Below are 25,586 nucleotides of genomic sequence, written 5' to 3' on the forward strand. Positions count from 1 at the left end.
AACCTCTTAACTCCCGCCCTCCTTTTTTTGTCACATTTTTGTCATTTTTTGTCACATTTTTGTCATTTTTTGTCACATTTTTGTAAATTTTTTTGTCACATTTTTGCCATTTTTTTGGTCACATTTTTGTCATTTTTTGTCATATTTCTGTCATTTTTTTGTCACATTTCTGTCATTTTTTGTCACATTTCTGTCATTTCTTGTCACATTTTTGTCACATTTTTGTCACATTTTTGTCATTTTTTGTCACATTTTTGTAAAATTTTTTGTCACATTTTTGCCATTTTTTTGGTCACATTTTTGTCATTTTTTGTCACATTTCTGTCATTTCTTGTCACATTTTTGTCACATTTTTGTCAATTTTTTGTCATTTTTTTGCCATTTTTTTGGTCACATTTTTGTCAAATTTTTGTCATATTTTTTGTCATTTTTTGTCACATTTTTGTCATTTTTTGTCACATTTTTGTCATTTTTTTGTCACATTTTTCTCATTTTTTAGTCACATTTTTGTCATTTTTTGTCACATTTTTGCCATTTTTTAGTCAAATTTTTGCCATTTTTTTGGTCACATTTTTGTCATTTTTTTGTCACATTTCTGTCATTTTTTTGTCACATTTCTGTCATTTTTTGTCACATTTTTGTCACATTTTTGTCAATTTTTTGTTATTTTTTTGTCATTTTTTTGTCATTTTTTTGTCATATTTTTATCACATTTTTATCACATTTTTGTCGTTTTTTTGTCACATTTTTGTCATTTTTTCGTCAATTTTTTTTATATTTTTTGTCAAATTTTTGTCATTTTTTGGTCACATTTTTGTCATTTTTTGGTCACATTTTTGTCATTTTTTGTCACATTTTTGTCATTTTTTGTCATATTTCTGTCATTTTTTGTCACATTTTTGTCATTTTTTTGTCATTTTTTCTTCCATTTTTTTTTTCAATTTCTTCAATTTCTTTTTCAACAATTTTTCATCACTTTTTTGTCACATTTCCATCATTGTTTTCGTCTCAGTATTTTCACAGCTTTTTTCCAGAAGCTTTTGGACTGGGGTAAAGTCAGTCATTTTTTGTCACATTTTTGTCACATTTTTGTCAATTTTTTGTCATTTTTTTGTCATTTTTTTGTCAAATTTTTGTCATATTTTTGTCATTTTTTGTCACATTTTTGTCATTTTTTAGTCAAATTTTTGCCATTTTTTGTCACATTTTTGTCATTTTTTGGTCACATTTTTGTCATTTTTTTGTCATATTTCTGTCATTTTTTTGTCACATTTCTGTCATTTTTTGTCACATTTTTGTCACATTTTTGTCAATTTTTTGTCATTTTTTTGTCATTTTTTTGTCAAATTTTTGTCATATTTTTATCATTGTTTTCGTCTCAGTATTTTCACAGCTTTTTTCCAGAAGCTTTTGGATTGGGGTAAAGCCAAACTGGAGAAAATGTGCTCGGTTCAGGTGGGAGTTAAGGGGTTAAACACCAATACATCATGGATTATTCAATTGCCATGTTAAGCACACAGCCTCGAAGAAACCAGGAATTGAGTATAGGTTCAATCGAATGACATACAAAACCATTTCTGTTCCTAATTCCTGCAGTTTTTGTTGTTAACTTGCAGACTGGGCTAAGGTTTGGTAACTACTCACCCTGACAGGCCAGACTGAGAGGAAATGGTCGGCTCCCCCCCGGCCCCTCCTCGGGTATGACGGGTGTGAATTCTTCAGGTAATGAAGCCACAGCATCTTTACCGTATTTACTCTGCCCCAGCCACAGGTAGAGCTCGAGCTTCGCAAACACCTCCCCGGGAGCTGAACCGGGCGACTAGGGGTTAAAAATACAGACTCAAAAGAAAATGGGAACAAAGGAATATCAAACACCAAATAATGTAGAGAAAGGGAGTTTGTAGTGCGCAGGAACTCATGCCTAATCTCAAGACTGAAAGCTCAAGACTGAAAGCTGTAAATGTGAAGAAGAGCAAACGTCTGAAGGTGTAGCAGAAATACCTTCATGTAGAAAGTGGACACTCGGCCACAGTCCCGCCCCTTCTGCTCCTCCACCATCGAGAAGAGCACGGAGTAGGCGGGGATTCGGATGTAGGCCAATCGTTTCCTCTCGCTGCGTAACCATAGCAACACGTCAGGGAGCGTGCTCTGGGGCTGGCGGGACAGAGGACAAGTCAAGTTTCATTCTAAAGAGTTCTTTGGCCTAAACTGTGACCTCTGACCTCGTGTGCCAGGAGGCGGAGCTTCCTGAGTATCTTCCTGGCGTCAATGAGCTTCAGTTTGATGTTTCGTTTGGTGATTCGCCGCCGCGTTCTCACCGCCTGGCGCGCCAAGATTACCTGCAAAAGACAGACTTTAACGTTAGTCTAGTTTGAGTCATTTAGTCAACAACATCTTCATGTGGATTTCGTTAGACCACATTTTAACCTCTTAACCCCCACCTGAAACAAGCACATTTTCTCCAGTTCGACCTTACTCAAATTTTTAGATTTGCTGAACTGGAGATGAATTCCAGTTCATCTTGGATTGATCAGTGTGGGGGGTTAAGAAGCTGGCATTTTGGCAACCATACGATTCTCTGATTTTTTTTTTTTTTTTTCATCGTGATGTCTTCATGGATAAGCTTCGTCAGACAATATGAGTTCACACAGAAAAAAATAATTTGTCATGAGGTTTCTGGTTTTGGAAAGTAATGTGTGAAACAAAAACATTCATGTGACTCCTGATATCCATAAATATATACACTACAAAATATAGACCATGAGGTATGGAAGCCCGTTTCCGCCATGTTAAAAAATAAAAGCCCAACAGGAAGTCGAAATTTCGAGATATAAACTTGTAATTTCGAGATTTAAACTCGGAATTTCAAGTTTTTAAGATCCGTAATCATAGACGTCGGCCCTATTTTACTTTGAAAATCGGGATGTTGTTGCCGTTCTCTTTCCTGTCTGATGCGTCTGAACTGTGGAGCTTGATCTGGCAGAGCCGTGTCTTGGAATCGTATCATGCCTGAAAAACAACTGCTATTTTGGGGCAAACTCGTCCCTCTTTGCCTCTGCCATGTCCTATGGACCCCCCATGGTCTCCCCGCTTGATAAAAAGGCGATGCCGGTGGACAATGGCTAGTTTGCCCGGTTAGCATGTGCAATCCACCTCATTGTTGATAAAAAAAAGTCTGCAATTAACCACCAATCCCAACCCAGTGTGTGATAATCTTCAAGGCTGCTTTATGTGGTTACGGCTTTATTGACGTTTTTAGTGTATAATTCTTAATTCCACAAGATCCATTATTGGAGCTGATGCTAGCGCTGCTAAGAAGCTAGTTAGCTCCGGGTGCTAAGCAATCGGCTACGGCTAACTGTACATGAAGTGTGAGTAATAAACTGCCAAATCAACCAGCCCGGCTCAGTGTGTGATCGTTGTTAAAGGGATGCTTTATGTAGACGGTGTTAAAGGGATGCTTTATGGAGACGGTTTTATTGACTTTAATCAGGCATATTTCCCATTTTCACATGATCATGATCATCCGAAGTTCATCAAAGTTCATGATGCTACGATCGTAGCATTAGCTTTGGGAATGCCCTGCATCATCAAGGCCTAAACACATTCCTATCGTGGATACAGACATTTTTAATACGTTTTCTTGTCACTACTTTTAATCCTGGGTGTTGAGGTAAAATAAACACTTCTGTGTCTTTGTAAAAGTCCCAGAGCTGCTGTAGCTCCGGTTCACAACACGATGAAGCTAATCCTCCATGACTGTTTGTTTACATCTGCACCAGTGGTTCCGACGTCTATGATCACGGATCTGAAAAACTCGAAATTCCGAGTTTAAATCTGGAAATTCTGAGTTTTAAAAGTCGTAATTTCGAGATTTAAACTCGAGATTTTGTGTTTTAAAATCTCGTAATTTCGACTTCCCGTTGGGCTTTTATTTTTTAACATGGCGGACCACTGACATTATGAGGCTCTTACAAAATGTCACTGGAAGTTTAGATGTTTTTCGTCAGTATTAGTTAATTAATCAATTTAATTTTTTTGCTTGGTTTTTGGCAGTCATAGTGTCTTTTGATTACGTTTTTGTCACAGGAATATTACTTTATCCAAAATCAGGAGAAAAATATTTAATCCACCCAACTACGTCAAGCTCCAGTAAACATACAACAGTTACAGCTGAGCCACAAACAAGTCATTTGTCTATTACCTATGAAGAACGTATCACAGCTTTAGCTGCACCTCCTCTGACCCCCAATAACCCGCAAACAGAGGAGCCCCAGTGCAGAAAGTTAGCATTTAGCAGCTAAGCTCACCAGGTTCTTCTTGATGTATTCCTTCCGGCAGCGGTCCAGCGCGTTGGGTCTGAACTGGGAGCGTCTGTCCGAGAACACACTGAAATGTCTGAGGAAGACACTGGCGTTAGTGCTGAGCTTCATCTTGGTAAGACTTTTTAACCTGGTTTAGCCACGATTAAGTCCCAGGGTTTAAAAATAAAACAGTCTTGGTTTTGTAAAGTCCAAGTTTCTAATGTTTAATTCTTCTGTCCTTCTTCAGTGCGTACTTGCAGGATGCGATAAGCTCCAATAGCGCCTCCTGCAGCCTGTCTTTAGCGTTGGACCCCGGTCTCCTCATAAGCCTCTCGACCTGGTCCAGACCCTGTTGCAGTCGGTCCGAGATCTTGTGGAGCCAGCTGGACTGATGCAGGCGAGGACTGTGGTCTTCGAACCGGGACAGCACCCACAGACAGGGTTTAGGCCTGGACTGCAGCGGGACGCACCGGAAGGACCTAAAGCAAGGACCAAAAACAAACCAACATCATTTCATGTTGGCGGTTGTACAAAGAGAGCAAAGCAATGGCCCTAATCTTCAAATGAACATGTCTAGATAACAGCACCAGCTCCAGAGCAAACGGACTGAGGGTGCATTCAAGTTTCAAAAGGGCAAGTAGAGTTTCTCGCCATTTAAATACATTGGGATGCCATGAGGGTGCAAACATTTCAAAATTAGGTTGCAATGCACCCATTTGCACCCCCGCAGATCCGGGCCTGCTAGATAATCCTAGACCCAAGCCAGGGACACCTGTCCAGAGACCGACAAGGCAGATCTCACATAGAAAACATGCACAAATAACTGATTAAAAACTACCGTAAATGCTCTAATATAGGCCCGGGCCTTTATTTACTCAAGGGCATTTAGGACCAGGCCTTTATTGGAACCAGGCCACAATTAGAGACAGGCCTTTATTTCTATTTGAGCAAAACGGACGACCAGGAAAATGAAGAAAACGTGATTTGTGTCCATTTGCACCTAAAATATTAGGTTAATTTATTAATTAACATTTCAAACCCTCTCCCAGCGGCTGGAACATTGACGCCTTTTATTTTGTCGGGACAACAGGAAGTGTTTCGTTGCTGTTAGCGGAGCTTTGACATCAATGTCACTGCAGGTTTCTGTTTCGTTTTTACCGCAGACCGGATTATTTGTTGTTATCTCGTGTAAAAGGCGAGTTTAGACGGAGCGTTTGTGTTTGTGGTCAATCATGAGACTGACCCGAGAGAAGACGAGACGCTCGCGCTGATGGGAGGAGTTATTTTGAGGCGTGGGACTGACTGCACACGGAGCAGCTGGACGTGCTTTGAAGACGCAATGGAGACTTTATTAAAACCCTGGAGGGTCACGCAACATTTGTTTCCCTGTTTCCAAATATCGTCACTGGAGGTTTGAAAAGTGTCTAAATCTGTGTCAAAGTTACGCTCGGATCAGCTCCTCCGCAGTGTCCCCCTCGCCCGGGTTCCCGTTTGTTACTTCCTGCACGTGAGTTTTCATTTACACCAGTATGAGACAAATTCCTAACATGGGAAATATTTCTACTGCTATAGTTTCTAATAAAAGCCCCGGCTTTTTTAGAGACCGGCTTTAATTTGCCTCCGCCAGCCGTGAACCCGGCCTCTGTCAGAGACCCGGCCTCTGTCAGAGACCCGGCCTCTAATGGAATACAGGCCAGTATCAGAGAATTTACGGTATAACTCTTAAGTATAACGTTGGTTGAAGTCCAAACAAAATATGATGACCCCTCGAAGTGTCACCATTTCTGTCATTTGGCCTCTTTGAAACAAAACAAAAAACTAAATTGACATTTATTAAAGAGGGGGTGCTTTTTTCAGTCCCATAGCACCAGTCTATATCACTCTACAATGATGACCAAACCTTCTGTTGGTCTGTAAATGCAGTAAATTAGAATAACTGCCTTGTATAAAATGTCTCTCTCAAAATGGCTGTAGTGAATGTCTTGAAATAGGCCTCTGTCTCTTTAAGAACCTCTATCTCTTTAACCTCTTAACTCCCGCCTGAACCGAGAGCATTTTCTCCAGTAACGCCTCATTTGAAAGACCTACAAAACTAAACTGATCTTTTTCCTCACATCAGATTTTTTTTCATCACTTTTTTTGTTGGGCAGTCGTCTCATTTTTGTCACATTTTCGGGACTTTTTTGTCACTTTGAAATTTTTAATTTTTTTGGTCAAATTCTTATCACTTTTTCGTCCATTTTTTGTCCATTTTTTGCAAATTTTTCTCACTTTTTTGTCAAATTTTTCACATTTCCATCATTGTTTTCATCTCAGTTTTGTTGCTATTTTCACACCTTTTTTCCAGAAGCTTTTGGATTGGGGTAAAGCTGGAGAAAATGTGCTCGGTTCAGGCGGGAGTTAAGGGGTTAAGAACCTCTGACCCTTTCCGACACGCCCCCCCCCCCCACACGCTGTCTGTGACGAAAGCTTGGAGGCGTCTCCAGGAGGTGGGGGCGTTCCTAGGAGGACTCAGGCAAACCTATCCCTAAAATGGCCGCCATCAGAGTTTTTACAGATTACTCAAAAATAAGTGAATGTGCCAAGACAACACTTCAGGCATGTTTTTAATGAGGGAATGACATAATAACAAATTAATTAACAAAATAACGAATTAACATACCCAAAATGACAGAAATACTTCTTTTATTCTGTCGTGGTTTTCTAGAATCCGCGTTGTGTGTTAAAATTTTGCAATGAACTGCTCCTTGTTTAATCCCTACATCTAAATGAACTGCGTGTCACCTGTCATAGTCAGTGAACTCCGGCCTCATTGGTTCAGTCACAGAGTGGTTCTCAGGCTGTGGGTCGGGGTCCAGCTCGCGCTCCGGGGTCTGCGGTCTGTCCGGGTCCTGGTCCAGATCGTCCTCAGACTCCAGCAGAGTCTGACTGTCCTCGCTCAGCTCACGCCTGCTCCCACGCAGCTCCTCTTTGCTCTGCACGCGCCTCCGCATCACCTCCACCGCCTTCCCGTAGTTACCTGAGGAGATCAGTCTGTGAGAGCGGACTGCGATGTTACGTGTTAGAAAGATCTCACACTCAGGAGCAGGGGCGGACTGGGACTGGAAAACGGCCCTGGCCCAAATGAGCGTAAATGCGGCAACAGTGTAATGCCTGATTTGAAAGCTAAGACCTACAAAAGTGGTTGCAAGTTTTTGACACGTCACCGCTTTTTGTCATGTTTTTTTGTTGCTTTTTCATAACTTTTTTAGTGTGTTTTTTTTTTGTGTGTGTGTGTGTGTATTTGTTGTGTATTCGTCACTGTCTTGTGTTTTTGTTTTGTTATCATGGCTATTTTGTTGGTTTTTCATTGCTTTTTTTCGTTGCTTTGTTTATGTTTTTGTCATGTTTTTTTTTCACTTTTTGTGTTTTTTTTGTTGCTTTGTAGTCACATTTTTGTCGTGTTTTTGTGGATTTTTTGTTGGTTTTTCATTGCTTTTTATCATAACTTTTTTGTCATGTTTTTTGTTGCTTTTTCATAACTTTTTTTGTGTGTTTTCGTCACTTTCTTTTTTATGTGTGTGTGTATTTGTTATGTATTCATCACTGTCTGTCTTGTGTTTTTGTTTTGTTATTATGGCTATTTTGTTGGTTTTTCATAGCTTTTTTTCGTTGCTTTTTTTTTTCACTTTTTGCGTTTTTTTTTGTTGCTTTGTAGTTGTGTTTTCGTCACATTTTTGTTGTGTTTTTGTGGATATTTTGTTGGTTTTTCATAGCTTTTCATCATAGCTTTTTTGTCATGTTTTTTGTTGCTTTTTCATAACTTTTTTAGTGTGTTTTTTGTGTGTGTGTGTGTGTATTTGTTGTGTATTCGTCACTGTCTTGTGTTTTTGTTTTGTTATCATGGCTATTTTGTTGGTTTTTCATTGCTTTTTTTCGTTGCTTTGTTTATGTTTTTGTCATGTTTTTTTTTCACTTTTTGTGTTTTTTTTGTTGCTTTGTAGTCACATTTTTGTCGTGTTTTTGTGGATTTTTTGTTGGTTTTTCATTGCTTTTTATCATAGCTTTTTTGTCATGTTTTTTGTTGCTTTTTCATAACTTTTTTGTGTGTTTTCGTCACTTTCTTTTTTTTGTGTGTGTGTATTTGTTATGTTCTCATCACTGTCTTGTGTTTTTGTTTTGTTATCATGGCTATTTTGTTGGTTTTTCATTGATTTTTTTCGTTGCTTTTTTTTCTTCACTTTTTGCGTTTTTTTTTGTTGCTTTGTAGTTGTGTTTTCGTCACTTTTTTTGTGTGTGTATTTGTTGTGTTCTCATCACTGTCTTGTGTTTTTGTTTTGTTATAATGGCTATTTTGTTGGTTTTTCATTGCTTTTTTTCGTTGCTTTTTTTTTCACTTTTTGTGTTTTTTTTTTGCTTTGTAGTTGTGTTTTCGTCACATTTTTGTTGTGTTTTTGTGGATATTTTGTTGGTTTTTCATAGCTTTTCATCATAGCTTTTTTGTCATGTTTTTTGTTGCTTTTTCATAACTTTTTTATTGTGTTTTTTTTGTGTGTGTGTGTGTGTATTTGTTGTGTATTCGTCACTGTCTTGTGTTTTTGTTTTGTTATCATGGCTATTTTGTCGGTTTTTCATTGCTTTTTTTCGTTGCTTTGTTTATGTTTTTGTCATGTTTTTTTTTCACTTTTTGTGTTTTTTTTTGTTGCTTTGTAGTCACATTTTTGTCGTGTTTTTGTGGATTTTTTGTTGGTTTTTCATTGCTTTTTATCATAGCTTTTTTGTCATGTTTTTTGTTGCTTTTTCATAACTTTTTTGTGTGTTTTCGTCACTTTCTTTTTTTTGTGTGTGTGTATTTGTTATGTTCTCATCACTGTCTTGTGTTTTTGTTTTGTTATCATGGCTATTTTGTTGGTTTTTCATTGCTTTTTTTCGTTGCTTTTTTTTTTCACTTTTTGCGGTTTTTTTTGTTGCTTTGTAGTTGTGTTTTCGTCACTTTTTTTGTGTGTGTATTTGTTGTGTTCTCATCACTGTCTTGTGTTTTTGTTTTGTTATAATGGCTATTTTGTTGGTTTTTCATTGCTTTTTTTCGTTGCTTTTTTTTTCACTTTGTGTTTTTTTTTTGCTTTGTAGTTGTGTTTTCGTCACATTTTTGTTGTGTTTTTGTGGATATTTTGTTGGTTTTTCATAGCTTTTCATCATAGCTTTTTTGTCATGTTTTTTGTTGCTTTTTCTTAACTTTTTAAGTGCGTTTTCGTCACTTTTTTTTGTGTGTGGTTATGTATTCGTCACTGTCTTGTGTTTTTGTTATGTTTTTATGGCTATTTTGTTGGTTTTTCATTGCTTTTCTTCATTGCTTTGTTGTGTTTTTGTCATGTTTTTTTCTTTCTTTCACTTTTTGTGTTGTTTTGTTGCTTTGTAGTTGTGTTTTCGTCACATTTTTGTCGTGTTTTTGTGGATTTTTTGTTGGTTTTTCATAGCTTTTCATCATAGCTTTTTTGTCATGTTTTTTTTTAAACTTTTTTAGTGTGTTTTCGTCACTTTTTTTATGTGTATTTGTTATGTATTCGTCACTGTCTTGTGTTTTTGTTTTGTTATTATGACTATTTTGTTGGTTTTTCATTGCTTTTTTTCGTTGCTTTGTTGTGTTTTTGTCATGGTTTTTTTTCTTCACTTTTTTTTTTTTTTTGTTGCTTTGTAGTTGTATTTTCGTCACATTTTTGTGGATTTTTTGTTGGTTTTTCATAGCTTTTCATCATAGCTTTTTTGTCATGTTTTTTGTTGCTTTTCCGGCACATTTTTGTTCTGTTTTTATCCTCGTCGCTATTTTGATGCTTTTCTTTTAGGTAAAGCTTGGTTAAGGCGGGGGATAAGAGGAGAAAATTGAGAGGCCGGACTGACCCTAGAGCCATTGGCCCTTCTGTGCTCCTCCAGAACGCACATAAGGCCAGTCCGCCCCTGCTCAAGAGTAATCTGAGTCAGGTGCTTGAAAAGGCTAAAATGTGTCTCGCTAAACCACAAACGCAATAAATATTTCTTTGCGTTATCTTGCATCTGTACATGTTTTCACTTTTGTCGTAGTTTGCACATCTAACAGTGTGGCTGACAAGATGGATCTCCAGAAGTGAGCTTCTTGAGTTATTTCTGTGAGACTGTGTTACCGATGGAGAGTTCCAAGTTGAGAGGTTTGTTGCCCACTCTCAGGTCCACCATGGTGATCTCAAACAGCGACGCAAACAGCACAAAGTCTTGTTTCTCTCCCAGAAAACCCTGCAGATATACAACATCAAGGGATTTTATGGGAAAATGCTTGTTTATTGATATCGGACAGCAGCGTCCAAAGATCTACAGCAGCAAAACTGAGAAAAGAAAAGATCATGAGGGGCCTGACCTCAGGAAGAGGGTGGATCTCCTCTGTCTCCACGGTAACAGCCTCAGGAACTTCCCCAAAATCCTCTGCATTTTCTTCAGTGACAGACGGAGGGGCTGCAACACAAACCAGGACGATGACCAGGTCACATCAAGACTGAAAAAGGACTACGATCAAAGCCTCTTTACGTGTGTTTTGCGCCTGGTTCTTCTTCTTGCTGCTTCTCTTCTTCCTCAGCCCAAATTTACCCAGAACTCCTTTCACCTGCACGGATAGGAAGCACGTGTGGGCCACGAGGTGTAGATGCTAGTGCAGATGGGATTCTGTAAAGTGAATACCTTGGACACGGCACCAGGCTGGACCTCGTTTGCCGCTGAAGGAGAAGAATAGACCTCCACAGTCAGAGAGATCAGGATCCGGCCTCGATAGAAGATCCCCTGCCCGAGTCCCTCATTCAGAGCCTGTCAGGCCACGGGCAAAAGTTACAACTGGCCCTGAAGGCGAAGTTACTGTTGTGGTTTTGCATGTGTAGCACCTGGTGGATGTCTCTGAGGGTGGAGTTCTGAGGAGAGCCGTACAGATTCACCCAAGTCGGACCGAACGTAGGATTGAAGCCTTAAACACAGGTTATTTCTGTCAGACGTCTGTTCACACTGTATGCAAGGCCGTGGGAACCCAGGGTGCTGAGGGCACTGCAGCACCCCCTGGTGAACTGCAGGCAATATTAACCCCTTAACTCCCACCTGAACCGAGCACATTTTCTCCAGCTTTACCCCAATCCAAAAGCGTCTGGATGGAAATGTGAAAAAAGTGAAAATATGTTTACAAAAAATGACAAAAATTGACAAAAAAAGTGAGAAAAGTTTGACTAAAAATTGCGGGGGGAAAAGGGAAAAAAGAAAAGAAAAAAAAGGACGAAAAAGTGACAAAAAAATTACAAAAAAGTGAGAAAAATTTGACAAAAAAGTGAGAAAAATTTCACGAAAAATTGAGGAAAAATGGACGAAAAAGTGATAAGAATTTAACAAAAAAATGTGAATAATTTGACGAAAAAGTGACAAAAGATTTACAAAAAATGACAAAAATTGACAAAAAAATGACTAAAAATGGAGAAAAAATGGACGAAAAAGTGACAAAAAAATTACAAAAAATTACAAAAAATGGACGAAAAAGTGATAAGAATTTGACATAAAAATTGGAATAATTTGACGAAAAATTTAGAAAAAGTGACAAAAAATTTACAAAAAATGACAAAAAAATGACGAAAAATTGAGAAAAAATGGACGAAAAAGTGACAAAAAAGTGAGAAAAATGTGAGAAAAAAGTGACAAAAAAATTACAAAAAATGACCAAAATGGACAAAAATTTGACAAAGTGAGAAAAATTTGACAAAAAATGGAGGAAAAAATTGACGAAAAAGTGATAAGAATTTGACAAAAAAATGCGAATAATTTAAAGAAAAAGTGACAAAAAAGTCACAAAATTTTGACAAAAATGAGACGACTGCCCAACAAAAAATCTGACGTGAGGAAAAAGATCAATTCAGTTTTGTAGGTCTTTCAAATGAGGCGTTACACTGGCCTACAGGATTTGGGTAAAGCTGAACTGGAGAAAATGCTCTCGGTTCAGGCGGGAGTTAAGAGGTTAATAAATAGGGTTTATGCACAGAAAAAGTATTTTGGGGGTACATTTTGTCCCTCAGCGCCCCCTAACTAAAACATCTTCCCACGGCTCTGACTGTATGGTCTTGTTTTTGGAGTCCACACTGACCGTTCCTGGTCGGGTCTGAGATCTGCTGCAGGTCCAGGAAGTGCGTTGCCAGGGAAACGTCTCCGGTCTTTGCGTCGTCGAGGATTTGGATCCTGATTCGCTGAGCCAACGGCGGGAACTGTTCGATGAACGAAATCTCCTCGTTCCACACGGGACAGCTGCTCGCTCCGGCCACTGAGGTCTCTCCCTGAGGAGCACGGGTCAATAATGAGTGAGCATATTCAGAAGCTCGTCAGTTTATTTTGTGGTTTATTGTTTGAATACTACTGTAAAGGTAATGGGTGCTTAATTGCGCCACTGTTGCTTTTTGTTTTGGTGCCTTTAACATTTTACATTATGTATGTTTTTACTTTTAAATTACAGCTCAGTGTTAATTTATATTAAATAGTCCTCATTATGGGGCTGAATAAATATTACTTATATACTTAATACTGTACTTAACTTACACTTATAACTATACTTAATGGTGTCTACACATCTAACCGTACGGACCGCGCTGTTGCCTATATTTGGACGCCTGAAAGGTTTTCAATCAGACACTCTGTATGTGTTCACCTCAGGCAGGGAATAAAAACTCTGCGCAGTTGCTGCTAAGTAGGGATGGGACGATAAACAATAATGTTGTTAATTGCGATAAAAAAATGCAGCAATTAATCGATCACCACATTTTTTGATTATCGTGATTATCGTGCTAGAAGATTATCGCTAAATCCAACAGAGAACCAGTGCCGGTAACTTTACCGGGAGTGGGTACGTCTCCATGGAGATGTGACTAAAGTCAGCAGTATTTAAAGAACAGGCCACCGTTTGTACATACTGAGATATGTTCTTACCTGAGCTGTGATGAGTTCTTTAGGACCTGTCTGATCTTCCCCCGTGCCTTCAGTCACGTAAACACAGCGCAGACGGCGTCAGCATTTAGCCTCTCCCTCTCTCCTCTATAGCTCCAAAACAGGTCAAGATAGAAGCTACCAAGCTCTTCCACGTTTTCCCTATTTAAATATGGTTACGTGAAGTGTTCCACTACAAAGTAATAATGTTTTGGCACGGGTGAAGATCAGACAGGTCCTAAAGAACTCGTCAAAGCTCAGGTAAGAACATATCTCAGTATGTAAAACGGTGGCCTGTTCCTTTAAGGCCACAGTTTCAGACCCTGCACTTTGTCCAACAGTCGCTTTCGAGGATCAGAAATGTTTTTCTCACATAGTTTTTCCAACTATGTGAACAAGGCCTGGTGTCACTTTGAAGCAGCTCTACATATGAACCGTTCAGTTCTTTCCGTTTCTGTCTCTCCGTAGCAGCCCTGGTGTAAAAATAGACTTTGTGCTAATATCGTAACAAGCTCCACGGTGACGACAAAAGCACTTTATATCATCAACTTTACAGCGGTTAAAACGGTCCAAAAAAACGGGCCTTCTTCGTTGCTTTACGGCAGCTGAAATAAATTCCATTACCCATAATGCAACGGGCAACCCGAGATGGGCATTTGGCTTATACACAGGAACCCACTGCCCCTGCCGTGGGAACCGTCTTAGGTGTGGATGTAGGATGTTATTGATCAACTATTTTACACCAAAATGCAAAGGGAGATTCTCAGAGAAAACATTAATGAAAGAAATGCTTCTAAGTAAAGTCAGATTCTACAAAAGCAAGACTAAGCAGCCTAGTCTAGTCTCACTTGTTGCCCACAGAAGGTGACTTGCACATAGGGGTCGATGAACACAGTTCGGTCTGACACGTCTATCTTTGCCATGATTCCAGAGTCCATCGTAGGAAGACCCTCGGCTCGATAGATCCGGACCCTGAACCGGGCCCAGGGCCGGTCCTTGGACATGCCTCGAGGCAGCATCAAGTTTCTGTGTTGCAGAAGAGGTAAAAAAAAACAAAGCTATTACCATCAAATATACTGTACAGTGAACAATCAGTAGAATCTGAGCTCACAGAGGGCTACGGACGTCTTGTCTATTTCAGAACTTTCCTTTTGTCTTCCCTCAGTGAAGTTTGCTTTTGCTTTTGCAACCAGTGCAATACAATACACAAGCCATGCTCTAACTGGAGCTGATTGTAGAGTAAAAAGCTATAGCACAATGTTTGGCAAAACCCTCGTCTTTTTGCTTTTTGTTACCAAGAAAATATGTTTTGTGGTAATGTACTGTCATCATGCAGGGTCAAGGTCATACTTACTCAAAAAATGACATGTGTGTCCTATTTCTATCAGTATTAATGTGTAATTATGTTCATTACCATGTCATTACACTTTTACCATCACATTTACCACAAGTACCATCATGATCATTCCATCCTGTTTACCATGCTATTTCTGTGCTGTAAAAAGGTTCCAAAAGAGCATGGAAACTGGCAGTGTTAATTTTGACAACACATTTTAATTTAGTTTTAGTCTTAGTCTTTTGACTAAAATGTAATGTCATTTTAGTCAAAAAAAAAATTTCAGTCGAGTTTTAGTCGAGTTTTAGTCGTCTGAAATTGCATGTCAATTTAGTCGACTAAATTTAAGACTGATTTAGTCGACTTATATTTATAATATTCATTATAATCATGTTTAATGTCGTGAACAAAGCTCAGAGCTGATCCTTTGGCAGAGAATTTACATGATCTGAGGCTCTTTCAGACGCTCAATAGAAGTTTGGATGATTTTAGTCTCTCTTTTCATTTTTATTTAGTCTTATTTTAGTCGACCAAAATATCTGGACATTTTATGTCAATGTCAATGTCAATTTTATTTATAAAGCACATTTAAAAACAACCATAGTCGACCAAAGTGCTGTACAAGAACAGCAACAATATGTACAATACACACAATAAAACTTGAACACAGGTCATATATAAAGGCACAAACTGTGTCTGGTCTACATGGAACCGAAGGCCAAAGCAAAAAGATGAGTTTTTAATTTGGTTTTAAACTCCTCTATAGACTGAGCCGAGCACACATTTTAGTCATAGTTTTAGTTCCATGAGAAACGTTTAATTTAGTTTTAGTCCAATTTTAGTCGTCAAAAATATCACTTTGACTAAAATTAAGACTAAATATTTTAGTCGACGAAATTAACACTGGAAACTGGAAATACAGAAATGAAATCAGTCAATAAATTATCTCAACCACTAAAAATAGAATTTATGAATTATTTAGACTGAAAAATTCCAACTATGCAAATACAATATGGTATTAGTGATGTTTTTTGTTTCAATCCTGAGATTCCCACTCTCAGCGCACAGAGTAACTCACTTCTCTATGTCGGGCGTCCCGGTGCTGCTGGAACTGGGATCGAGGCTGGTGCCCACACTGTCCCCCTTCATCAGGACCCCGACTGTCGCTCGCACATAACCTTTGACCCCCGAGCGCGTGTCTGTGGGGTCACACAGCGGCGCCCACTGCTGGTAGAAGCGCTGATCTGCAGTTACAAGTTACATTCAGGTTATCAGAGCATTTTATAGAGCCTCGATCAGCCATTACACAAAGTTCATTGTTAGTATAGTGTGTAAGGAAGGCCATGGGAACCCAGGGTGCTGAGGGCGCTGCAGCACCCCCTGGTGGGTAGTTTGTGAACTACAGACAATATTAACCCCTTAACTCCCACCTGAACCGAGCACATTTTCTCCAGCTTTACCCCAGTCCAAAAGCTTCTGGAAAAAAGGTGTGAAAATAGCAACAAAACTGAGACGAAAACAAGGATGAAAATGTGACAAAAGTGAGAAAACATTGACGAAAAAGTGACAAAATCTTTTACAAAAAATGACAAAAATGGCCAAAAATTTGACCAAAAAATAAGAACAATTTGATGAAAAAGTGAGAAAAAATTGACGAAAAATTGAGAAAAAAATTGACGAAAAAGTGACAAAAAATGTACAAAAAATTACAAAAATGGACAAAAAATTTACGAAAAAGGGAGAAAAATTTGATGAAAAATTGAGGAAAAATTTGACGAAAAAGTGACAAAAAAATTACAAAAAATTATAAAAATTGACAAAAAATTGACAAAGTGAGAAAAATTTGACAAAAATGGAGTAAAAATGGACGAAAAAGTGACAAAAAAGTCACGAAAATTTGACAAAAATGAGTCGACTGCCCAACAAAAAAAGTGATGAAAAAAAATCTGACGTGAGGAAAAAGATCAGTTTAGTTTTGTAGGTCTTTCAAATGAGGCGTTACACTGGCCTACAGGATTCGGGTAAAGCTGAACTGGAGAAAATGCTCTCGGTTCAGGCGGGAGTTAAGAAGTTAATAAAAAGGATTTATGCACAGAAAACGTATTTTGGGGGTAAATTTTGTCCCTCAGCGCCCCTAACTAAAATATCTTCCCACGGCTCTGTGTGTAAGTGTGAAAGGAGAGAAAATGGTTTGACGGTTTGAGTCTGAAATGAAACTACTAAAAAGCAAAAGCAGGTCTGGTACCTGGCTGGTTGAAGACCGTCCTTAAGTCCATTTTGAACAATCCAATCAGATCCAGAAGAAAAGGCAGTGTTTTCCTGTGACACACCTAAACAAATATTTAACAAGTGTGAATCAGCTCAACATTGTTAAAGCAAAATTGCTGATAAACCCACACCTTGATCTCGATGACTTTGTCGAAGAGCATCTCCGGAGCCTCCTGAAGCTCAAACACAAAATTCTGCAACAAAAATAACCTGTTAACATGAATGCACATGAAAGCCTCAAAGTGATACTTTCCTTTATAAATCCCTCCCATCATCACATTAAAGTTTTCTTCTGTTTCATGTTAGTGCCGTGTGTAGGAACCGATAATGTAATAACACAGTTGAGCCAATAACGTAATATCGATTCACCGTCCGATAATGTAATATGTTATTACATTATTGGTCGCACAAGATGAAATCGTTCTCAAATGTAAAAGTGGAATGTAAAACATCTGTCTGAATTTACTACATTTGTGAACAGGTGTGAACCGGCCAATAATCTAACAATTAGCCAAAAAAAGGAATATCTTGCAGAATTTTCCAGAATGTTTTTATAGTCTGGCTGGGGGTGCGGCTTACACTCAAAATATAACATTTAACATGTTTGTTATTTTCACATTGACAGCAATTAGAGGATAAATGAGCAGCAGAAAGAGAGTTTGGAGTGAGTGAGAAACTTGTGATGGACCGCCGAAAAGTGGAAGTTACTCTCACTGCAATGAAGAAAACAAAAAAAGCTAATCATGGGTTAAAAGCCAGAGGAAGGAATTCACAAATGAGAGCTTGAACAACGTGCTGCCGGGAGAGGTTTGCCAACGGTGCAGTTACACCTCTGCGCCAAGGAAGTTGCCAAGGCTGGTGCAACTTATACCCCGGAGCGACTTGTATATCCACCCATCCACCCACCCATCATCCATCCATCCATCCATCCATCCATCCATCCATCCATCCATCCATCCATCCATCCATCCATCCATCCATCCATCCATCCATCCATCCATCATCCATCCATCCATCATCCATCCATCCATCCATCATCCATCCATCATCCATCCATCCATCATCCATCCATCATCCATCCATCCATCCATCCATCCATCCATCCATCCATCCATCCATCCATCCTCTTCCACTTTATCCGGGGCCGGGTCGCGGGGGCAGCAGTCTCAGCAGAGATGCCCAAACTTCCCGATCCACACACACTTCCTCCAGCTGTTCTGGGGACCCCGAGGCGACACCAGGCCAGCTCGGAGACATAGTCCCACCAGCGTGTCCTGGGTCTTCCACGAGGCCTTGTCCCACTAGGACATGCCTGGAACACCTACCGCGGGAGGCGACCTGGGTGTGTCCAGCCACCCTGCGAAGGAAACCCATTTTGGCCGCTTGTATTCGCGATCTTGTCCTTTCGGTCATTGCCCAAATCTCATGACCATAGGTGAGGGTGGGAACGTAGATCGATCGGTAAATCAAGAGCTTTGCCCCCGACTCAGCACTCCCTCTTCACCACAACAGTCCGATACAGTGACCGCATCACTTATATATATGTTTTTTTTCTTTTCTTCTTCATTATTCATTATTTGGCTGGTGCGACTTATGCTCCGGGGCGACTTATAGTCCGGAAAATACGGTACATGATCGGCCGGTAAATCGTTCTGACGTTATCATTTCTACAGCTTGTAATACATCATCAAACTGCAGCTAAAATGGGCATATGAGCCGCCTATGGGCCACACAAATGAAAGTGGACGCGCCCCTGCTGGGGTTTAAGCTCCAAGCCCGATCTGTTCAGTAGGTTTGGGGCCCAGGACTTGAACCCTTGTGCCCATGATGTTGCTCACCTCGTTATAGTAGGGCGTGTTGGTGGATTTCTGCGTGGCTGTTTTCCTCTTGTGACTCCCCACTTGGATGAACACGACCGGGTTGATGTTGACTCCGACCAGTTTCTGAGCCTCCATGATGTTCACGCTTATCTGATCACACAGACCAAAAGATGCCGTTATAATTGACACAAATCATCATTTTTATTTTTGTTTCATCCTGGATTACTCGCCTGAAAACTGTGCACTTTTGCGGTGGCGACGGTTTCTCTCTTTGACAGTGGTCTACAACGGCTGAGGAAACAGGATAATCATCATTTTTATAAGTGGTATTTATAATGGACAGCTACATATAGGTATTAGACTCTCTACTCCCACTAACTTATGCACCATAGTACTTTTGGTGGCTCATAGGCTTTGATTTTGTTTACATAAATAGCTCTTGACTCCCCCTGGTGGCTGTTTGCATCAGCTATCCATCCATCCATCCATTTTCTTCCGCTTTATCCGGGGCCGGGTCGCGGGGGCAGCAGTCTCAGCAGAGATGCCCAAACTTCCCAATCCACACACACCTCCTCCAGCTGTTCTGGGGGGACCCCGAGGCGACACCAGGCCAGCTCGGAGACATAGTCCCACCACCGTGTCCTGGGCCTTCCACGAGGCCTTGTCCCACTAGGACATGCCTGGAACACCTCCCGCGGGAGGCGACCAGGAGGCATCCGAAACAGATGCCCGAGCCACCTCAGCTGGCTCCTTTCGACGTGAAGGAGCAGCGACTCTACTCCGAGCTCCTCCCGGGTAACTGAGCTCCTCACCCGATCTCGGAGGGTGCGCCCAGCCACCCTGCGAAGGAAACTCATTTCGGCCGCTTGTATTCGCGATCTTGTCCTTTCGGTCATGACCCAAATCTCATGACCATAGGTGAGGGTGGGAACGTAGATCGATCGGTAAATCGAGAGCTTTGCCCTCCGACTCAGCTCCCTCTTCACCACGACAGACCGATACAGCGACCGCATCACTGCTGACGCCGCACCGATCCGTCTGTCGATCTCACGCTCCATCCGTCCCTCACTCGTGAACAAGACCCCGAGATACTTGAACTCCTCCACTTGAGGCAAGGACTCCCCACCGACCTGAAGAGGGGAAGCCACCTTTTTCCGGTGGAGAACCATGGCCTCGGATTTGGAGGTGCTGATCCTCATCCCGGCCGCTACACACTCGGCTGCAAACCGCCCCAGAGCAGCTGAAGGTCCTGGTTCGTTGAAGCCAACAGAACAACATCATCTGCAAACAGCAGAGATGAGACTCTGAGGCTCCCAAACCGGACACCCTCCGGCCCCTGGCTGCGCCTAGAAATTCTGTCCATAAAAGTAATGAACAGAACCGGTGACAAAGGGCAGCCCTGGCGGAGACCAACACGCACCGGGAACAGGTCTGACTTACTGCCGGCAATGCGAACCAAGCTCCTGCTGCGGTCATACAGGGAACGGACAGCCCTTAGCAGAGGGCCCCGGACCCCATACTCCCGGAGCACCCCCCACAAGGCACCACGAGGGACGCGGTCGAACGCTTTCTCCAGATCCACAAAACACATGTGGACTGGTTGGGCGAACTCCCATGAACCCTCGAGTACCCGATGAAGGGTATAGAGTTGGTCCAGTGTGCCACGACCAGGACGAAAACCGCATTGTTCCTCCTGGATCCGAGGTTCAACTATCGGCCGGATCCTCCTCTCCAGCACCCCGGAATAGACCTTACCGGGGAGGCTAAGGAGGGTGATTCCTCTGTAATTGGAACACACCCTCCGGTCCCCCTTTTTAAAGAGAGGGACCACCACCCCGGTCTGCCAATCCAGAGGCACTGTCCCCGACCGCCACGCGATGTTGCAGAGACGTGTCAGCCAAGACAGTCCTACAACATCCAGAGACTTAAGGTACTCAGGGCGAATCTCATCCACCCCCGGAGCCTTGCCACCAAGGAGTTTTCTCACCACGAGCCGCAGCACGCTTGGCCTGCCGGTACCTCTCAGCTGCCTCAGGAGTCCCACAAGCCAACAAGGCCAGGTAGGACTCCTTCTTCAGCTTGACGGCATCCCTTACTTCCGGGCGCCACCACCGGGTTCGGGGATTGCCGCCGCGACAGGCACCAGAGACCTTACGGCCACAACTACGAGCAGCCGCATCGACAATGGAGGAGGAGAACAGAGTCCACTCTGACTCCATGTCCCCCGCCTCCCCCGGAATCTGGGTGAAGCTCTTCCGGAGGTGGGAGTTGAAGACCCCACTGACAGAGGGATCCGCCAGACGTTCCCAGCAGACCCTCACAACACGCTTGGGCCTGCCAGGTCTGACCGGCTTCCTCCCCTGCCAGCGGATCCAGCTCACCACCAGGTGGTGATCAGTTGACAGCTCAGCCCCTCTCTTCACCCGAGTGTCCGAGACACGCGGCCGGAGGTCAGACGACACAACTACAAAGTCGATCATCGACCTCCTGCCTGGGGCGTCCTGGTGCCACGTGCACTTATGGACACCCTTGTGCTCGAACATGGTGTTCGTTATGGACAAACCGTGACTAGCACAGAAGTCCAATAACAGAACACCACTCGGGTTCAGATTGGGGAGGCCGTTCTTCCCAATCACCCCCTCCCAGGTCTCACTGTCGTTACCCACGTGGGCGTTGAAGTCCCCCAGCAGAACAATGGAGTCCCCAGTCGGAGCACTATCTAGTACCCCTCCCAGGGACTCCAAGAAGGCCGGGTACTCTGCACCGATGTTGGGCCCGTAGGCCGAAACAACGGTGAGAGACCTGTCCCCGACCCGAAGGCGTAGGGACGCGACCCTCTCGTCCACCGGGGTGAACTCCAACACGTGGCGGCAACTCCAGAAAAATGGAGAGTCCAGCCTCTCTCCAGGAGTTGGGATCCGGAACCCAAGCTGTGCATCAGCTAGATGTCAATAAATGGCTCTCTACTCCTTCTTTTGGCTGTACGCAAAAGGAATAACTTCAACCCTTTCCTTTTTGTTAATACTCGAGAATAGTATTGATTCAGAATTTATCCAATGGATGGCTCTCTACTCCCCCTCGTGGCTGCAACAGTATCCAAAATGAATAAATGACTCTATACTCCCCTGGTGGCTGCACACAGGATCCTAACATGACTAAATCGCTCTCTACTCCCCCTGGTGGCTATATGCAGCATCCAAACCTAAATAAATAGCACTCTACTGCCTCTGGTGGTTGTATATATTATTTAAACATGAATGAAATAGCTCAATTAGCCCCCTGTTGGTTTTATGCAAGAGTTAGACCTAAATCAATGACTCTCTACTGCCCCTGGTGGCCGTTACCTGAGCAGCTGTGTGAATGTGACACTCTCCAGCTCTGTGTAATCTTCATCCCAGTCTTCATCGCTCTCGTAGTCGTCGTCGCCGCCACTCGTCACCAACTCCCGTCCCAAACGGCGAACCTCACGCTCCAGCAGTTGGCTGGGACGGCCCACGGTCAGCTGACTATAAACGACGAGTCGTGTCTTAGCTGAATGTGAGCCCCAGAAACTGTGTATCTAAAGTCTTTTCACACTCACCCCTCCACGTCATCGAACGCAAAGTTTCTGAACACCAGGCTTGAACTGAAAAACATTTAACGTTACAAAAAGGAGAACCACAAATATTTACTCAGAACTTTAACTGAGAACAGAGCCGTGGGAAGATATTTTAGTTAGGGGGCGCTGAGGGACAAAATTTACCCCCAAAATACTTTTTCTGTGCATAAATCCTATTGATTAACCTCTTAACTCCCGCCTGAACCGAGAGCATTTTCTCCAGTTCAGCTTTACCCAAATCCTGTAGGCCAGTGTAACGCCTCATTTGAAAGACCTACAAAACTAAATTGATCTTTTTCCTCACGTCAGGTTTTTTTTCCTCACTTTTTTTGTTGGGCAGTCGACTCATTTTTGTCAAAATTTCGTGACTTTTTTGTCACTTTTTCCTCAAATTATTCGCATTTTTTTTGTCAAATTCTTATCACTTTTTCGTAATTTTTTTTTCCAAATTTTTTTCAATTTTTTGTCCATTTTTGTCACTTTTTGTAATTTTTTTGTCACTTTTTCGTCCATTTGTTCTCAATTTTTCGTCAAATTTTTCTCACTTTTTTGTCACTTTTTCGTCAAATTTTTGTCACTTTTTTGTCACTTTTTCATCCATTTTTTCTCAATTTTTCGTCCAATTTTTGTCAATTTTTGTCATTTTTTGTCATTTTTTGTAATTTTTCGTCAATTTTTTCTCAATTTTTTGTCAAATTTTTCTCACTTTGTCAAATTTTTGTCCATTTTTGCTGGTGGGAGTTAAGGGGTAAACATTGCCTGCAGTTCCCAAACTATCCACCAGGGGGTGCTGCAGCGCCCTCAGCACCCTGGGTTCCCACGGCCTTGAATGAGAATGAATTTCTGATTATTTCCAGTCATAAATAAGTGCTTCTTACTCGTCCTTGTCTTCTAGTTGAATAAAGTCATGGCCATCCCAATTTCCAGCTGCTCCTTGAACTGGATGGTACCTGATGTCCAACTCGATGTAAATCTAAGCCACAACAAAAATACATATCTATGAATAAAGTTAATATGACACAGCTGGGATATTGCTACTGTTTTGGAATTAAACTAGAAAGAATGGTAAAAAAGAAGAAGCAGAATTAAAATAGAACAAAGTAAATTACATTTAAAACATAAACATTGGTAGAAATGCTAATATTTTTTACTTTTTATTGAATTATTTGATAGGGACAATGCATATTAATGAACAGTTGCACATGAGCACTGTAAATATGCCAGATTATAGCGGGGATGCTAGTTTCCATCTGTAGTCCCGAGACAGGAAACACATACACAATTTACAATTAACAAAATGTGACAACAATAAATGCAGTGACACCTAAAAGTGTTCACAGGCCTGGTTTTCCTTTAGCCACAGTTTAAAACGTGCTTTAAAAGTGGCCAGAGTTGGAGTCTCTCTGACTGATAAAGGGAGACTATTTCATGGACTAATGATATGAAAGTTTTATCTTGCTGTTGTTTGATTATATCAGAATTTGGCAAAGACCGACTGTGGGAGTTAGAAAGACCTGTGCCCCGTCATGTGTCCCCGCCCTCAGGTACACGATGCTACACAGTTCGTTTCGGTTTAATAATCTCAATTCGACCAAAAACAGAGAAATGTAAGATAGAAACTTACGTGCACTTACATCTGTGAGACTGTAGTTGGTGTCAGTGAGCGGTTCCCTGAGAATTAACCGTCCAGACGACAGCACATGCTGCAGGCTGACCTCCAACCGACCCAGCAGTCTGAGATGAGAACTTTATCTTTATGCTCAGTCGACACGGCGCTTTACAGAATACAGCATTACATAAGGTACAAGATAAAGATACAAGATAAATAAAGTCCACAAAATCAGACAGACAGAGCTGGAGTTTTGGGACGATACAAAACTAGAAGGTGCAATTTTGCGTAATGTTTCCCATTCAGAATGTAGGAGGGAATGGGTTTTTTAAAAAGAAAATGTGTTTAAAGCAGCACTAAGTAACTTGTCTACCTTAATAAATCCTTTCCCTCTGGGGGTACTACAAGTGTTAATGGGATGATTGGGAGTCTTTCATCTCCCTCTGGTGTCTCTGGCCAGAAAACTACAATTGCAACTTCGCTGCCAGCGGGTTGGTGTCACCAATACACACTAGTGGAATCACGAAGAAGAAGCTAACAGACTAACGGGCAAAGCTAACTGCGGGCAATAGTTACAGCCAAGTTTGAGTGAAAAAAAAAAAATCTCCATTGCATAATTGGATGAAGAAAATCCCTCTGTCTTTTCTGTCAGCGTAGTATTTACTCTCACAGAATGAGTAAAAATCGTAACTTGCTACGACACCTGCAGTGGCGCTTAGGGCCTCTAGGGGCATGAGTTACTTAGCACTGCTTTAAGAGGAGGCATTATACTTTTGGTATGTATTTGGTAATAACCTTTATACCATGGTCTGGGTGAATACTGGATTCTGATTGGCTGGTGCATTATTTTGGTATAACCGCACACGTAGTCCGGTAGTTAAATCACTGGGATATCACTCCGCTGTGGCGTCGCCATAGCAACGCATGACACAGCTGAATCAGATAAAGGCGTAATTAGTGACTGACAGGAACGTATGAGATGGATTTTGTGTTATTTTCAACGTTTTTGGCCAAAACAAAACGTTTGCTAAATGTTTGTAGAGCAGAGTGAGCAGCTAGGTTAGCTACTGTTAATAACATATGAGCTTTACATTTCTATTGAAAACGGTTAAGGCTATTCATCATTTTCAGGCGTACATAAAATGATCCTGCATTGAAGCATATTTGTCTGGATTAGTAAAGTCAAACATAAAAGTTTCAGTTGGGGGGGCCCAGGTGTGAGCGACTCCACCGCAGCTGTTTCCATAAACAGTTGAGCTGGTTGAGCTAGCTAGCTAGCTTCAGGTTAAACCTTGTAAAAGGTAAATAGGGCCTAACTCCTGCCCACGAGTGCCGCATATCGGTGTTTACTTCCAGGGAAAAGTGTTTCCGGGTTAGTCCTGTTGTGTTGTGATTCTGTGCTGATGTTGTGTCGTTGAGCCTGACTGAGATCCTCGTAATAGCTGCGGAGAATGACTCGCTCTGAGACCAGCCTTCAGTGACCGGCTAATAACCCACACAAAATAGTCCCGTTGTCTGGCATATTTAGTGAGTTTAGAAAATGAAAAAAACATTTATTATAAATGTTACGTTTGTGGGACCCTGGTATAAGCGGATTAAACAACGAGGAGCCGCATTAGACGCTATAACCGTCTAATGCACGGCTCCGAGTTGTTTAATCCTTACTTAACACATTGTTATCACCATCTTACACCTTGTTAGCTGG

At 41.5% G+C, this 25,586-nt stretch overlaps 1 protein-coding gene across 1 annotated transcript in view; it reads right to left on the bottom strand.

The window, feature by feature from the left end:
* Positions 1-25,586, bottom strand: part of fer1l4 (fer-1 like family member 4) — a gene marked incomplete at both ends in the record, with an annotated part of 54,642 nt that overhangs the window by 23,885 nt on the left and 5,171 nt on the right. The window contains 22 exons of the mRNA XM_079556163.1: positions 1,645-1,819; positions 2,002-2,154; positions 2,223-2,339; positions 4,311-4,398; positions 4,559-4,783; positions 7,089-7,323; positions 10,442-10,550; positions 10,672-10,766; positions 10,839-10,914; positions 10,989-11,111; positions 11,186-11,265; positions 12,421-12,607; positions 14,099-14,276; positions 15,665-15,830; positions 16,832-16,916; positions 16,986-17,048; positions 18,693-18,824; positions 18,905-18,965; positions 22,019-22,180; positions 22,255-22,299; positions 23,151-23,245; positions 23,907-24,006. Coding sequence (XP_079412289.1) covers positions 1,645-1,819; positions 2,002-2,154; positions 2,223-2,339; positions 4,311-4,398; positions 4,559-4,783; positions 7,089-7,323; positions 10,442-10,550; positions 10,672-10,766; positions 10,839-10,914; positions 10,989-11,111; positions 11,186-11,265; positions 12,421-12,607; positions 14,099-14,276; positions 15,665-15,830; positions 16,832-16,916; positions 16,986-17,048; positions 18,693-18,824; positions 18,905-18,965; positions 22,019-22,180; positions 22,255-22,299; positions 23,151-23,245; positions 23,907-24,006 — 2,750 coding nt within the window. The remainder of the gene's footprint in view (positions 1-1,644; positions 1,820-2,001; positions 2,155-2,222; positions 2,340-4,310; positions 4,399-4,558; positions 4,784-7,088; positions 7,324-10,441; positions 10,551-10,671; positions 10,767-10,838; positions 10,915-10,988; positions 11,112-11,185; positions 11,266-12,420; positions 12,608-14,098; positions 14,277-15,664; positions 15,831-16,831; positions 16,917-16,985; positions 17,049-18,692; positions 18,825-18,904; positions 18,966-22,018; positions 22,181-22,254; positions 22,300-23,150; positions 23,246-23,906; positions 24,007-25,586) is intronic.

This window comes from Gobius niger (assembly GCF_951799975.1).
Source record: "Gobius niger genome assembly, chromosome: 5".
Taxonomy (NCBI): domain Eukaryota; kingdom Metazoa; phylum Chordata; class Actinopteri; order Gobiiformes; family Gobiidae; genus Gobius; species Gobius niger.